Below are 15057 nucleotides of genomic sequence, written 5' to 3'. Positions count from 1 at the left end.
GTCAAATGGTTTGCTTTACAGTTATCACCTATTGTTCCATGTAAACCAATGTGATATACTTATCATAAATGTCGGTATAGAAAAGAGTTAAATTAAAGTCAGAGGGAAGTTTTATGTTGACCTAAGGCTATATAGTGGAGAGAGTCACCCAGTCCCTCTCCTCTCCTAAAATTTTATATAAATCATAAGTAAACCCATCTGGGCCAGGTGCCTTACCAGATTTACACTTTTTTTTTTTTTAATAGCGGATGCTATCTCATGCCTTGTAATGGCGCATTTAGCCTCTCCTTTTGGGCAGTTGTTAATGTGGGCAGGGGTAAGTTTTTGAAGAAATTGTTTTCTTCCAATGCTCCTCTACTCTGTCCTCAGTATAAAGCTGCGAATAGAACTTTCGCAGTACTTCACATATTCCTTCACTTTTGGTTGCCCAGGCACCTTGTACCGTTTTTAATTGTGCAATATAGGTCTTACTGTGATAGAGTTTAACCAAGTTGGTCATTGTTCTCCTGGACTTATTGCCATATCTAAAAAAGGAATTTTGTTTGAATTGTAGGGATTTAAGTGCTTTCTGTTGTAGATAGGCTTGCAAAGAAAGTGTTTCAGGATATTTATCCCAAGTCGCCTGTGTAGGATCTCTGATCATTTGTTTATCCAGTTTCAGTTGGTTATCAAGTTTCAAAATTTCAGAGTTTAGGAATTTGTTCCTATGCCGTAGGAAAGATATTCTCTCCACGGAGAACTGCTTTACCGGCCTGCCAAAACACCTCCAGATCTTCTTTGTTGGGTGTTTAGTTCTTGATATTGATCCCACTTTTCAAGAAAGCTTGACATTTCCTATCCTCTTTCAAATAAGTGGGAAATTTTCACCAGCTGTTCACTACAGCCCTATCCTCCCAGGTGAGATTAACCCAAACAGGCGCATGGTCCGACACCCCGGTATATCTATTCCGGCAGAGGCAATAAAGGGAAATAGAGAAGACGAACCCAATATGTAATCTGTACGGGAGAACGTTCCATGGGCCTTTGAGATGCGAGTATAATCCCTTTCCTCCATATGTAACACTCTCCAGTAATCCAAAAAATTCAATTCATGACATATTGCTGATACTCATTCTAATATTTTGTTGAGTGTGTTTAACTTTGGGGAGGAATGATCAATCAGTGGGTCATGGACACTATTGAAGTCACCTGCTAATATTAACCCCCCAAGACCATGAATAGTAAATAGGTTGTTAATATTGGTGAAGAAAGAGGGGTTGGGGGAATTGGGGCCATAGATGTTTCCAATAGTGATATCTTTTCCATTCAACTTCCCTATTAGCACTATGTACCTGCCGTCCGGATCACTGTGTCTGATTTGCTCTGTTTTTTGGTTGCAATTTGAGTTGCTATGCTTGACAACTACAGAAAACACATCATAAACACTCAGTGTCAGGTGAAATATTCAAGAATTGTAAGTACTTAGTATTAGTTAAACCTAGATGTTTGAAACCTGTTAAAAAAAAAAAAGTACAATTTTAGATTATTAACAGTATGGGTTCAAATATTGTGCAATTGAATTGAGTACTCCTAGTTCTGTAATGGAATAGGAGTTCTTTATTGGTTTAAAAAAAACCCAAAACTTAAATTACCTGTCATCCTGATTGGACTTGCACCTAAATACTATCCTCCCAACCTGTTGGAAGGAGGAAAATAAACTTGTTTCAATTCAATTACTTTTTTTTGTTTATTTTTTCTGTCCTAGCCCCTTTTTCCCAAACTTCCCACTGTAGTTGCTGAGTTAACACATTGTGTCCCAGTGTCCTATTTAGAGGACAGCTTCTTTAAAAAAAAAAAAAAAAAAAAAAAAAAAAAGTGTGGGACATAATGGGTTAATAGAAATTTGCCTCCTCTTCATGACCTCTTGCTCAACAAGTTACACCAGCAGTTGGATCCTGATGAGTAAGTTATCAGGAAATTGTGGTGCTTCGGGAACTGTGGGAGAGAGAGAAGGGAGGCGAGAAGTAGAAGGTTTCAGAAATGCATTTGGATTTCAAAATCTCTTTTGATGCATTGCATCAGTCCCAAACTGTGGAGTGGGACAATGAAACTTTCATTACTGATGCTGTTTGGGAATTTATCCAGCTGTGATCTGATCTCACTGAGCCCAAATCACAATACCAGTCAAAGTACTAGGGGGTGCCTCTTACCTCTACACACTGCTGTGTGACTGCATCAGCAACAAGATGCTTTTGTTCTCTTCACAAGGAAACTTCTTGTGAGGAGAGAGGCTTTGTATATGCCTGGGAGAGAGGCTATGGAAAGCAGGTAAGCTGAGTCTTCGGTTTGAGTAGCAATGTGAAAGTTGCATTTGAATGTCGTCTTGCACTGGTCGAGAGACCTCTAAAGTTGGAACTCTGATGCCCTCAAGTGACTTAGTATGAAAACTGCACTATTATTTTAATGTGCTTTTTATATAAATACAAGGTGGCTCCCAAATATGCTTCATCAAGACTCCTTCCCTTTAGGTTCTTTCCAAGCCCAGACTTTGGAAAGAACCATTTCAAATAGCAATATACCCATACCTGATGAGAGCCATAAATCCAGTTGGATACCTTTGTGATATCCTCTGTGTGAGTCTTAATTTGTTACCAAATTTGGCCACACCTTAATGTACATGACAGGAAAATTGTTTTGTATTTTAAGACTAGTTTCCTACAGGGGAAGTGGCCTTACAAAGTCATCACTGTCTGTGTGCCTCATCTCCCACTTCCCTAATAATTGTAAACTAAAACCAAATCTGCATTCACTACTTTAGAGGGTATATTGGTAACAGGATTATGGCACAGGGCGTGTAAATCTCATAAAATGATTAAGTGTAATGTTCTTTAAGTTCATTATAAGATGTGACACTTGGATGATTATGGGTATTTGACGTTTGGTCTTATGCATCCAACACATCAGTATCTTTGAGTGACTTGTACTTTAATTGCTTAGTTTAACCAGGGTGGCACAGGGTAACTCCTGTGATTTTTTTTATAATTTTGGAACTAAACTATCCCTTGTAAAAAGTACACTTAATGAACTACACATGTTAAATCCCTCACAATGCACTTATATTCTTGATTGGTTAAGAGTGCTGGAAGCAATATCCTTATGACCAAGAGCCAAAAGTGCTTAAAACCAATGGGATTAGTTGAGTTTGACAACAAAATTTCTCAAGACTCTTCCACATTCTTTGCCTTTGGGGAAAAATGCCTATTGAATAAGGCCCACAGACAGCCCAGCCCCTATAGCAACACTTTTAGATGGACTATAGTTTATCCCTTCTTTTTTTTTTTTCCCCTCTGTTAGCCCCTGCAAATGTTGGCGAGATGGAAAGACCCATCTCTCTTCATCCTCTTCCCACTGGTAATCTATTTAAATAACATTTTGCTCTCCTCTTGCCCTAGTTCCTGTTGATTTTCCATAAGGCAGCTGCTGGAGAACTGGAGGAGGACAGTGGATTGATGGCTCTTGCAAAACTCTCTGAAATCGATGTCTCATTAGAGGGCGTGAAAGGAGCCAAGAACTTCTTTGAAGCCAAGGTAACACAGAAAATACGCTGATTAGTGTGCTAGTGTCCATCCGGATAGGATCCCAGTGTTTGTATACTGAAGGTGCTAATATGCAGTCTGGTGGCATGTTCTTGGTGCCTGAATTCTGGGGGGGGAATATGGTCCACAGAACTTCTGAAATATTTATCAGAATTAACAAGGTGGCTCATCAGGTAAGACCCTTTCACACACTCATTGGTTCATTAGAATTGTGTGGCAGAAAAACTTCTTAAAACATTTGCAAATTACATTAGATTTTTTTTTTTGTTCTGACTTATAGAAAATTAGATGCATTGCCAAAAGTTGTAAAATAGCTTATGTCAACTTGATCTTACAGATACATTGCTATCTGAATACCCAGATAAAGATTGTTAGCCCAGTCTTATGTGTTTTGTCCTGCAGGAGTGTGTGGACGTTTCAGCTGCCTAGTCTTTGGACTGCAGCTCCAATAACTTTGGCTGGAGGCAGATTCATATTTGCATAATCCAGAGATGACATGCCGAGGAAGAATCTGTTCTTTGACTTGGGTTTCTTTTTTTTTTTTTTTTTTTTTTTCTTTTATTTGGATCAAGGCAAGATAAATGCAGACATACATATCATGATTATCCAACTGTCATACAAGCAACAAGGTAACAAAACAACTTGAACAGGTCAACAGTTAACCGTACATAACATGCCTACCAATCCAGGGATTTTCACTTTCTTCTCCCATTATATTGCTCCCCCCAAACACACCCACACACAGTCACACCACACACACCCCCAATGCCCACACAGAGGATCAGGAGAAATTACAGAAATTGAAGTGTACGTTCCCGCAATCTGAAGTACCGTCGGAGAGCAATGCGAGTTTTTGGATGAGGGACAGAATGCTGCTGCAGGAGTTCCATGCGGGCTGTTCGTTGCATTGCGCCCTTCCAAGCTTGTGTAGTAGGTGACAGATCCGAATTCCAAGTCAGTAGAATCTGCTTTTTTGCCAGGACAAGGGCTAAACTGACATACTGAAGACCTCCTCTGGGGAGCTTTTCGGTCTCCTGCAATAAGTGTAGGTAAAACAGTGTCCCAGACCAAGGGATCGAACATCCCAGGACCCGCTCCAACAAACCCCAAACTTGTGACCAAAAATGACTAAATTTTAGGTAACCAGAGAACATGTGACAAAACTGCCCACGTGAGTACTGCGTTTGAGACACATATCCGAAGACCACAGTCCTCTGAAAGCCCCCTGGCACAGGAGAGGTATGTGCGATGAAGAAATTTGAAATGAGTCTCTCGAAAGGCTGCTGAGGGTAACTGCCTCCCCACGCCTGAAACGTCTGAGTTTAAGTGGGCCTTAACGGGCTCCCCTAAGTCAGACTGCCACTTAGTCGCCAGTTGAGAGAGATGAGTAGCGGGGTAGGGTGGCTTTCAGCTGATACATCCAAACTTTGATTTTGTTAAAATGCAGGGGGTATCATAGAATCTTCCGTGTCCAACAGAGTAAGCTGGCTCGGATCCCCTTCACAGATTTGATGACAGTAAAGGCGGGCCTGTAGATATACGAAAAACTGTGTAGACGGGAGCTTCCACTGGGTCTGCAATTGCTGAAAAGAATAAATAGTAGCACCATCCTCATCCACCATCTGCCAAAGGAGTCGTAGACCCTTAGCTGCCCACTGTTGAAAGACACTGTTCCCTTGGCCAGGGAGAAAGTTAGTTGTTATTGTCCACTAGTGATAAGAGGGGGGGAAACATGCCAGCTATGATGGATGGCTGTCCGCCACCACCACCAAGCCTTACGGTGAGCCTTCATCCAAAAAGACAAAATACGAGGAGCAACTTTAAATAGTGGCATATGTAGGAGATTAAGCGGAGAATGCGGTGCAGTCCATTCAGCCAACAGTAAAGCCATGTATTTCCTCTTCCCTCACCCACAATGGTATCATTTGGAGACAATAAAGAAACTTGTGTAAGATTGCCATTTTAACCACAGCGCACCTACCCAAGAGACAATGGGAGACCCCACCAGCGGTCCAATTGACGTTTGGTTTGCTCCAGGATGGGCAAAAGGTTAGACTCATAAGACCACCTTGTTTTGTACGTCAAGATGAATACCCAAATATTTGAGAGACTGGGTCGCCCAACTCAGCGGCAAAGACCCCACCCAGCGCTGCGGGAGAGCTGCATCCAATGGCAGGATCTCAGACTTAGTGAGATTGAGACGGAGGCCCACGAAGGAGCCAAAATGGTCAATGACCTGCAAGATTTCCCCCAGAGTCTCTCCTGGGTTGCGAACAAATAGCATCATATCATATCTGCATAGAGGCCCAATTTCACCTGTTTGCAGCCAATTTGAATGCCCTGAAACCTAAGTAACATGTGAAGTTTAATCGCCAGGGGTTCCAGGGACAACACAAAAAGTAGTGGGGGATAAAGGGCAACCCTGATGTGTTCCCCTTCCCCTTCCCAAAGCAAATGGCTGTGAGAGGACCCCATTAACCAAAATTTGGCCTGGGGAGCAGCATATAACTGCAACTAGGATGTGAAATCCCCCCCCCCCCCCCCCCCCCCAGCCCAAATTGCCTCAAAATCCATTGTAGATATGGCCATTCCACGCAATCAAAGGCCTTGGCCGCATCCAGACTAATAAATATCCCATCCGGGTTCTGGCCCAATTGAGACTGCGACGCCAATAAAGCCTTTAAAAAGTTAGAGGTGGGAAGACACCCCTTTAACAAAACCTGTCTGGTCCCAATGCACAAGATCAGGAAACACCCCATTTAAGTGAGCCGCCAAGACTACGGCCAAAACTTTGGTATCCTGATTAAGGAGGGAAATAGGTTGATACCCCTCAGGACTGTCCAGGGCTTACCAGGTTTAGAAAGCAACACCATAGTAGCCATATTTTGTTCTGCATCCAATTGCCCCCTACTACGCACTGCCTGGTACATGGCCACCATAAAGGGAGCCACCTGTGGCCCCAGGATATGGTAAAATTCAGGGCCTAGTCTGTCCGGTCCCGGTGTTTTGGCAAGAGACAACTGCTTAATAGCCCATGTCACTTCTTCCGGTTTGAGAGGCGAATCCAACTTTTGTTATGCAGTGTCTGAGATCTGAGGGAGTACCAAATCACGAAAAAGTCTCCCTATGCCCCAAAGCCGAAGGTTGAGCCGTGTAGATTTGACAATACTGCAGGCCTTTGCTCGTTATGTCTGCAGTCTTAGTAGCCAGGCCAGATTCGCCCCTCAAACATTTAATGACTCCCCGAGGACCCTGATTACCTTTAAGCAATTTAGCCAGTAATTTTCCTGGTTTATTTCCCCACTGATACAACCGAAATGTATAATATAGCAAATTGCATTGGGCCTTAAGGTAAGAAGCGCATTCAGTTCCTTACAGGCAAGTATCAACTCCTGTTTTGTGCTGGCATTCAGAGTATGTACACGTTTCAAAGTGATCAGCTTTTTGGTAAGTTTCAATATTTTGGAGGTACGTTTTCGCCTTTGGCTGACCTGATGTGCCAATATATGGCCCCGCAGAACTGCTTTAGCTGCATTCCAGAAAACTATATCATTTATTTTATTTATTTATTTATATGCTTTTGAACTATACCGACATTCATAGGACATTTCATGCCGGTTTACAATCAACGTTGAAGTACTGAGCAAGAAAGTAACAAAAAACAGGGAGGGGAAGAGGGAGCAGGAATGAAAGGAGGAGAAGGGGGCAAGGAGATAGGCACGGAATAAGCGGGAAGGATAGAGTTAGTCATCAGTAAAGGGAGAGAAAAAATAGGAACTGTTTTAACAACTGAGATATGATAACAATTTACATATTTACACAATCGACATTTACTTCTCCCCCCCCCCCCCCCATTAAGATCACAATAATCCTTCCATTGAGCTTTCAAATAGGGCACAAATTTAGGGTCTTCATACAACCAGGGAGGCATCTTCCAAATCCTGGACAAGCCAATGACAAATTAAGATGACGACAAACCACTAAGTCATGGTCTGAGAGGGGGAATGGTTTTATAGAGCTCCTTTCCACCTTAGCAAACAGTGACTCCGTCAGTAACACGTGTAGTCCAGGCACGTATATTTATTTATTTAGAACTTTTATATACCGGCATTCATGTGCAAAAATGACATATCACATCGGTTTACAGTGAAACGTATATAGCATATAAGCATTACATAAAACAAGGGTTACAAAGAACTGGAATCCAGTAAGATAAATACAGGAGACATAAATACAAGCTGCTAGTCTGATGCAAATAACGAACAAAAAATTTAAATTGGATATAAAAGAACCAAATAGATAATTAAAAGGGTGAGGGGCATGCATAAAAGGAGGCGGAATCGAGATGAAGTGAGATCAAGTTTTGAGAAAAAAGATCAACATTGTTTCCAAAAAATGATGGGGGAGCGGAACTAGGGTGGTACTAGTGTAGGATTAAGAGGGGGGAATTGGTATGGTAGGTTAGTGTGACAGGAGGATAGGAGTGGGGGGAGAGGGATTTTAACAATAGGAATGGAATGTGGATGGAAAAATGCGTAAATTCCGTGTCATCTAAATGCATAGCCCTCCACATGTCTTGAGTTGCAAGTTCTTACATAAAAAATTGATCCCTATATCCCTCTGGTTCTTCCGTGGCATTTTCGCAGGTTTGCAATCAATTTGTGGATTATCTGTGATATTAAAATCGCCCCCCATGAGAATACTATACCCCTCCCACTCAGACAGCTTTGAGACCTGACAGGTGAAAAATCGATGGGAATAACAGTTTGGGGCATAGACATTTATGAGCAGCACTTTGTCTCTGCAGCACTCCCTGTACAGTCAGATACCTGCCCTCCGGATCCACCATAGAGCCACCCTCTTGGAAAGTCAGGGTTTTGGCAAGTAATACTGCCACCCCACGCTGACTAGTGGAGAACGAGGAATAAGACTTGGCCCACCCATTCTCTTCTCTATTTTTGATGTTCGGCATCTGTCAAATGCGTCTCCAGTAAAAACGCAACAGTGACCCCTCTGCGTTTTTAATTCTTGGAGCATTTTCTTTCGCTTTATAGGTGAATGTAAACCCGCAATATTTAAGGTACCCAGAACAATACTAGCCATTCAGAAAAATCCATTCCCTACAAGTGCTGCGTTGGCCATTCCATACAGCAGGAAGGACTCACAGTAGAGACCCCCTCTTCGTGCTGTAAGCTGTGCAATAGAAAAAAGCCCCCCATAAAAAACGGGCCTGTTTTCAGCCAATGCTCAAAGAACCCACCAAAGTTCCCCCATGTATGGCACACCAACAGACACACATTCACACCTCACCATCCAAAGCCCCAGGTCACCCCTACTTATCTGGTTTCTGCCACCTGTGTGCTGACAGGTACTGGGGTGAACCGAGAGCTCCGGGGCTCCAGAGAGTCCGCGACAGTTCAAAAGAGTCCCCAAGAAGTAGTAGTGCGCTACATGACTCCGACTGGAGGTTGCCCACACATATACAACAAGCCCTATAGCCACCAAAGATAAAGTCCGCAACAGACTGCATCATTCACAGGCCTTCGATAAAACCACGTGCATCCTCCTTGTTAGTGAAAGTCCAGGTTGCTCCTTGATGAAAAACCCACAATTTGGTGGGGAATTGAAGAGAAGCAAATTCCTTTCTGAAACAATTGCGTACAATAGGGTGTCATTTCCCTATGCGCTGCGTGAACCCTAGCTGAAAAGTCCAGGAAGAGCAAAATCTTATGTCCTTCATAGAGGAGCTATTTTTTTTTTCCGGTAAGCTTGAAGTATTCTAGTTTTATCCATAAAATTGAGATCTGGCTATCGCTTGGTGGGGTCTCCAGCTCTGCTTGCGGGCCCAACCGGTGGGCCCTTTCCACTACGATGGGCCCACCCGCCCCCTCCACCTCAAGCGCAGTGGGCAACCATCTCTCAAACCAATGGTGTAATGTATCCGACTGAAGTGTCTCTGGGAGACCCACCACCCGAATGTTATTCCTCCATGCTCAGTTCTCAAGTTTGTCCACCTTATCTTCCAGATCCTGAGTCTTAGCACACAAAGACGCCATGGCCTGGTTAGCCTCCTCTAGTCTCTCATCTTGTTGATTTGCACGGGCTTCCACAGCTGCCAATCATGTCTGATCATTTGCCCAGTTATCATGCAGTTCGTCTAGGGAAGACTGTAGTTTCTGCAACTGATCATTCAGTGTGGCGGAGACCGCTCGGGTGACTTCCCGGATTAGCGTGTCCGAAACCCCCTCCAGGGAAAGCATGGCCGCCGCCATCTTGTCCTCCACCCCTGCGCTTTTATCCAGGGGTTTTCAGAGCTGGCTCACCATCCCGGGACACTAGCTGCCCACTGCTTACTATCAAAATGATCAGCCTGTAGATTCGTCCAGGAGGAAATTCGCGTCCATGTCAGGGACTAAAGTTTTTAAGGAATTTCGTCGTGGACCCTCACAGAGCCCGCAGTTGGACCTCCGCCCAGTCTGACGTCATCGCTGGAAGTCCGCCTTGGGTTTCTCTTTAAAACTTCCCTGGGCCTTACTGGTTCCTCCATGTAAATGTATAGGATCCAAAAGTAGACCATGTGATTGAATATACCATGATCCAATGGTATAGGATTGGGGGATTTAAATTTAAGACTGATTCACAGCATAGCTGCTGTGGTGAGGAACGGGAGCTAGTAGATGCACCCTATGGACCAGAATGTGCTTCTTGGTTGATAACGTCTGTCAAGGCAATAGAACCTACAACTTGCAGGTTCATAGGCAATAAGCCGCCGAGTAATCTGGATAAAGTTATTCAATGATAAAAAAAAACACATCTCACACTGAATGTACTTGGCTAAAGTTGGCCAGATAAACTTTTTTTGTGGGTAATTTTGCTGGTTTATTGAATCTGGACCTCTGCTAAACTTAGTCAATTAGCACTGAAAATCAGCACTAACCAGCTAAGAAAACAATCCCTGCAGTGTGAAACCTGGAGCCCCGATCCTCTTGCCTGCCTTATAAAATGAAAAATTGCTTCACTGCCTGCCTGAAGCTCCTTCGCCTGTTGATCCCTATACTAATGTTAAGTGCTCCGCTGCCGCCAACCCTATCCCCTTCAGCTGTGTCCAAAGAAACTATTTTGGCAGCTGCACGAACCGCCACTCCCCTTCCCTCTTCCTCTTTCGCATAACTTATCCTACCCTACAGACCTGTTCTGTACCACTAAGTTTTCAAGGGGCAGAGCTCAAATTGTCTCTCTCTGCTCAGCTTTTACTTCTGGAGGAATTCTGCGCAAAAAAAACTGAAAATTCTGCATGATTTATATTGGTCAAAATAACACAATTTACATGACAGTCTTTAATAACTTTTTTCTGTATTAATTTAAAATGTTATTACTTAAAAGATGCAGAATTTTCAATATTTTGAGCAGAAATTCACTGTAAAAGTGTCCCTTCCACTCGCTCACCCTACTCCCCTGGCCACTTTGCCCTCTCAGGCCCAAACTCCTCCACCTGCCAATATATCTCCCCTCCACATCTAGGCTCGACCCCTTCCACTCTATCGCCAATTCCAGAGTTTGATCCCGTTCTCAGTACTGCCCCTCACACAGGCTCTCTGTCCCTCCCTCTCTCACACACAACGCTTTCTCTCTAGTGCACATACACATCCCCCTCATGCAGGCACGCCCTCTCTCTCGCACACATCCCCTCATACAGGGGGATGTGTGCGAGAGAGAGGGCGTGCCTGCATGAGGGGGATGCACACCCTCTCTTGCATGCACACCCACACAAGCTCCCTCTCTCTCATGCACTCCTTCACCTAGGCTGTGTCACACATACACAATCCCTTCACACAGGCTAGCACCCTCACATACACACAAGCTCCCAATCTCTCACACTCATACACACTCCTTCACAATCTCAGAGGCCTCTCTCTCACTCACGCCTTTATCTTTGCCACAAAAGGCACGTGCTCTGTTCACAGCATGCTGGGGTCTCTTTGCCATTTTCTGCACGGGGGGGGGGGGGGAGGGGGGGAATTCTGTGCTCTGCAGTAGCACAGCATTCCCCCAGGACTAGGCTTTGGGACAACTTTCATAGGTACAGAAAATGCTTTATATTTTCTTTAATATCAATTGCAGGAGCAGAAGTTTACCTAGGTATGTTTTTAGGATTGCTTTTCTTCCAATCCTTGTAAGTAACACTGACTATCAAGGTCTAAGGGATCGCAAACAACTTGAGTTTGGAAGGCTAACTTTTCTATGGATAGAGAGAGTTTGCAACAAAAAGTTCCAGGTGATGAAATTTATAAGAGCCCACAGTCTGAGAGAAAATAAAGTCCAGCTTCTCAGACAGTCCAACAGTTCAAAATAGCTAGTCACTTTCTCTTGTCGCTTGAGGGAAGATTCTTTAGCAGGACTAAGAAAAGGCCTTACTGGGGACCTGTCTGTTAAACCCCACTGAAGAATAGGAAACTTCCCCCCTTGGATTAGGTTTCTACTCCTTACAGTTTAGCCCTTAGCCTCTGCCCTTTCCCCTGGATCAAAGTATCTTAAACACTCTCCCTCCCCGCCCCCCCCCCCCCCCCCCAAGAGCTCCTCCTTAGGGCCAGATTGACTCTAGAAATCCTCCCTGTGACTCGTGGAACCATCTTGTATATCTTCTCCAAAACCTGGTGGGACCCTCCTGTTGGTCACTTTCATCTTACACCTCTCAGATCTCTTATTGTTGGAAAGTTTCCAACAGTAAAGTATAGCACCATTTAGTGAAACTAAATAGGCATTTCATTTAAAAAAATGTAATTTCTTGCCCAATTGCCTAATCATCCTGGGCAAGCTACAACATGCTTAAATTACTGTATTAAAAAAAAATTGACAATCAATCCATTATTTAGTTACGGTTGGATATACTGTGATCACTCTCAACACTCTCTCTAGCTTTGGTATTTGTGTGCTCATTGACTAAACAATGTGCTGATTCCTGCCTGTTGGGTTGGAACCCTGAGACAATTCTCATGGCTCACCCTGACAGGATGCTACCTATGACTGATTCAGATTTAGGCAGTAGTTCTCAAATCTGGGGACACCAAATAGTTCTAGATGCCAAGATATGCACAATGAATATATTTGTATATATTCGATCAAAGTTGACTTAGGATGGGTTTTTAGAGTAATCACATTGGCGACATCAGACTGGATTTAAGAAAGAACTTAAATTTATTTCCATGACTAAGCTCACCACATGTCTTTATCTGTTGCCTAATGCAGGTTCAAGCCCTGTCCTTCGGCAGCAAGTTTGAAGCAGAGATCAAAGCTGAGCAAGATGAACGAAAAAGACAAGAGGAGGAGAAGAGAAATCGCAGAGCAGCCTTCAAGGAGCTGAAGTCAGCATTTACTCAGTAACCTTTCACGCACTATACCACATATAACTCATGACATGATCATTTCTTACTCATGCACTCTGCTAAAGGAGTTCTAGGGATACCATGTAACTTATTGCATTATCATTTGTTGCCCATCTACTGTGGAAAGGCAGACTTAGTGATTTGCATATAGCCAATGAAATCACAATCGCACACTTGCCCCGTCATTGTCAAGAGAGCCATAGAGATTTCACAGAGCTCCTTGTGTTGTCAATAAAGATGGACTGAAAAAAAAATGCAATTATATATATAATCAATCCTGTCAGCTGGGGATCTTCTCCTGGGAAGAGGGTTTATTGGAACACAATCATTGAGGGTGGGAAAGAAAATGGGGAAAAATCCTTATTCGTATGTGATGGTTGTGATCATGCATTGGCTCATTGCCACTAAGATGGCAAGAACAACCCTCATTTGAACACCTAGGCTTCCTCCCTTTGCAGAAAGTTCTGGCCATTGCCCAGCACTTCCTGATCATTAGCTTGCTTCATTCATCAAAGCTTGTGCCTTAAAAGTGAAGGTGGAATAATTAGACTTTCACCCTGGCTCTTGTTGTTTTTAGGAACCTCTAACTGCAGTGAGCAAATGCTATACTAAAACTGTATATACGTTTACACAGATTATAGTATTTAATTTTTGTATAAAATCACACTTTTGTAGCTAAGTATTTATAACAAATTGTTTTTATATCTTAATTTGACTTTGATTTTATTCTTTTCAATAAAGTTGATTCTGTATCTTTTCCATTAATTTTGCTTTTGGTGTGTCTTTTCTACTGCAAAATATCAGTACAAAATCATCCAATTCCTTTTTTTAATCTTTTTTTCTTTAATTTATATTCCATTTTATGACACTTCAGTGGATTATATTCAGGTACTGTAGTATTTCCCTATGCCCAGTGGATTTACAATCTAAGAAGATCAAGCTGCGGTAGGGCTATAATGTACATTAAGCAGCAAATATCGTTGCTCCCATTAGATTTAAAGGGCCCACCTTAAAAACTAAAATTCCCCCTTTCCACCCCACATTTGAATTAAAAAAAAAAAAAAAAATAGCCAGGCAATTCACCCTCTAGAACCCAATGATGATTTTCTGAACTTGGGGGTTGGGGATCCACTAAACCCAATTACTTATTTTACAATTCAGGGTATTGGAGGGTAGTGGGAGGTGAATTGCCTGGCTATTTTATTGAAAGGGGGAATAGAGGGGAAACCTAAGTCACTTATCAGAACTGGATTGTGACGAGCTATGTTTAAACTTTTTTTTTTTTTTTTGTCAGGGCTGTCTCAATTGGCTACCCCAGGGTGAGGAGGCAGGTCGTGTTTGATCCCCTGTGTGCTTTTTAGGTGGACCCTTTAAGGCACTGGCAGCCCTGTGCACTGGGAGCTGCCATTGCACTGTACAGGGCAAGGCTGCCTTGTTTACCTTGTGGAATGTTAGTGTGAGACAAAACAATGTAGAAATATATCTATATCTATGACTTATTTTTGGCCAGGAGGGAGAACCACTATCATGATTGTGCACCCCCAATCCCTGAAAAAAATAAACAAACCGTAGCTTAGTGAATCCAGTTTTGTACCTGAGGCTAAAGTGACTTGCCCAAGGTTGGAGTGGCAGTGGGATTTGAACCCTGATTTCTCTGATACCTCCAGAGGTACCAAATGAGAGGCAAGTAGTGATTTCAGAGGTGTAAGAAGAGGAGGAAGTTGCTATTGAGGAGACGGGAGTGAAGGATCTTCTGCAGTCTCCACAAAGAATATACACACACTTCATCAACCCATCCAATACAGGACCTCACTTTCTATAGGCATCTCCCTGATCTGTGGTTAGCATAATAAAAGCATCCCACATTCATATAGGGTCTAGCAACCATCCTTAGAGGTAATCGTACCAAATATGTTGTGATTCACCACTGGCCCATCTTGGGGAAACAAGCTTAATGATCTGTTCTCTGGGAGACTAATACAAAATACCTCTCCAATCCCCTACATTACATTTTAAGATAGGGAGCATATGATTTAACTTATAGGAAAACAGTTGCATTGCAATGCTTTGTTCTAATGAAAAAAAGGTTGGTGGGAATA

At 42.9% G+C, this 15057-nt stretch overlaps 1 protein-coding gene across 1 annotated transcript in view; it reads left to right on the top strand.

The window, feature by feature from the left end:
• The window catches only part of EFHD1 (EF-hand domain family member D1), a 57369-nt gene extending 43646 nt beyond the window's left edge, over positions 1–13723 (top strand). Inside the window, exons 3-4 of the mRNA XM_029615479.1 lie at positions 3432–3566; positions 12822–13723. Of these exons, the coding sequence (XP_029471339.1) occupies positions 3432–3566; positions 12822–12956 (270 nt within the window). The 3' untranslated portion in view covers positions 12957–13723. The remainder of the gene's footprint in view (positions 1–3431; positions 3567–12821) is intronic.
• The last annotated feature ends 1334 nt before the right edge of the window (positions 13724–15057 follow it).

This window comes from Rhinatrema bivittatum, chromosome 9 (assembly GCF_901001135.1).
Source record: "Rhinatrema bivittatum chromosome 9, aRhiBiv1.1, whole genome shotgun sequence".
Taxonomy (NCBI): Eukaryota; Metazoa; Chordata; class Amphibia; order Gymnophiona; family Rhinatrematidae; genus Rhinatrema; species Rhinatrema bivittatum.
This window is presented reverse-complemented; position numbering and strand designations above follow the sequence as displayed.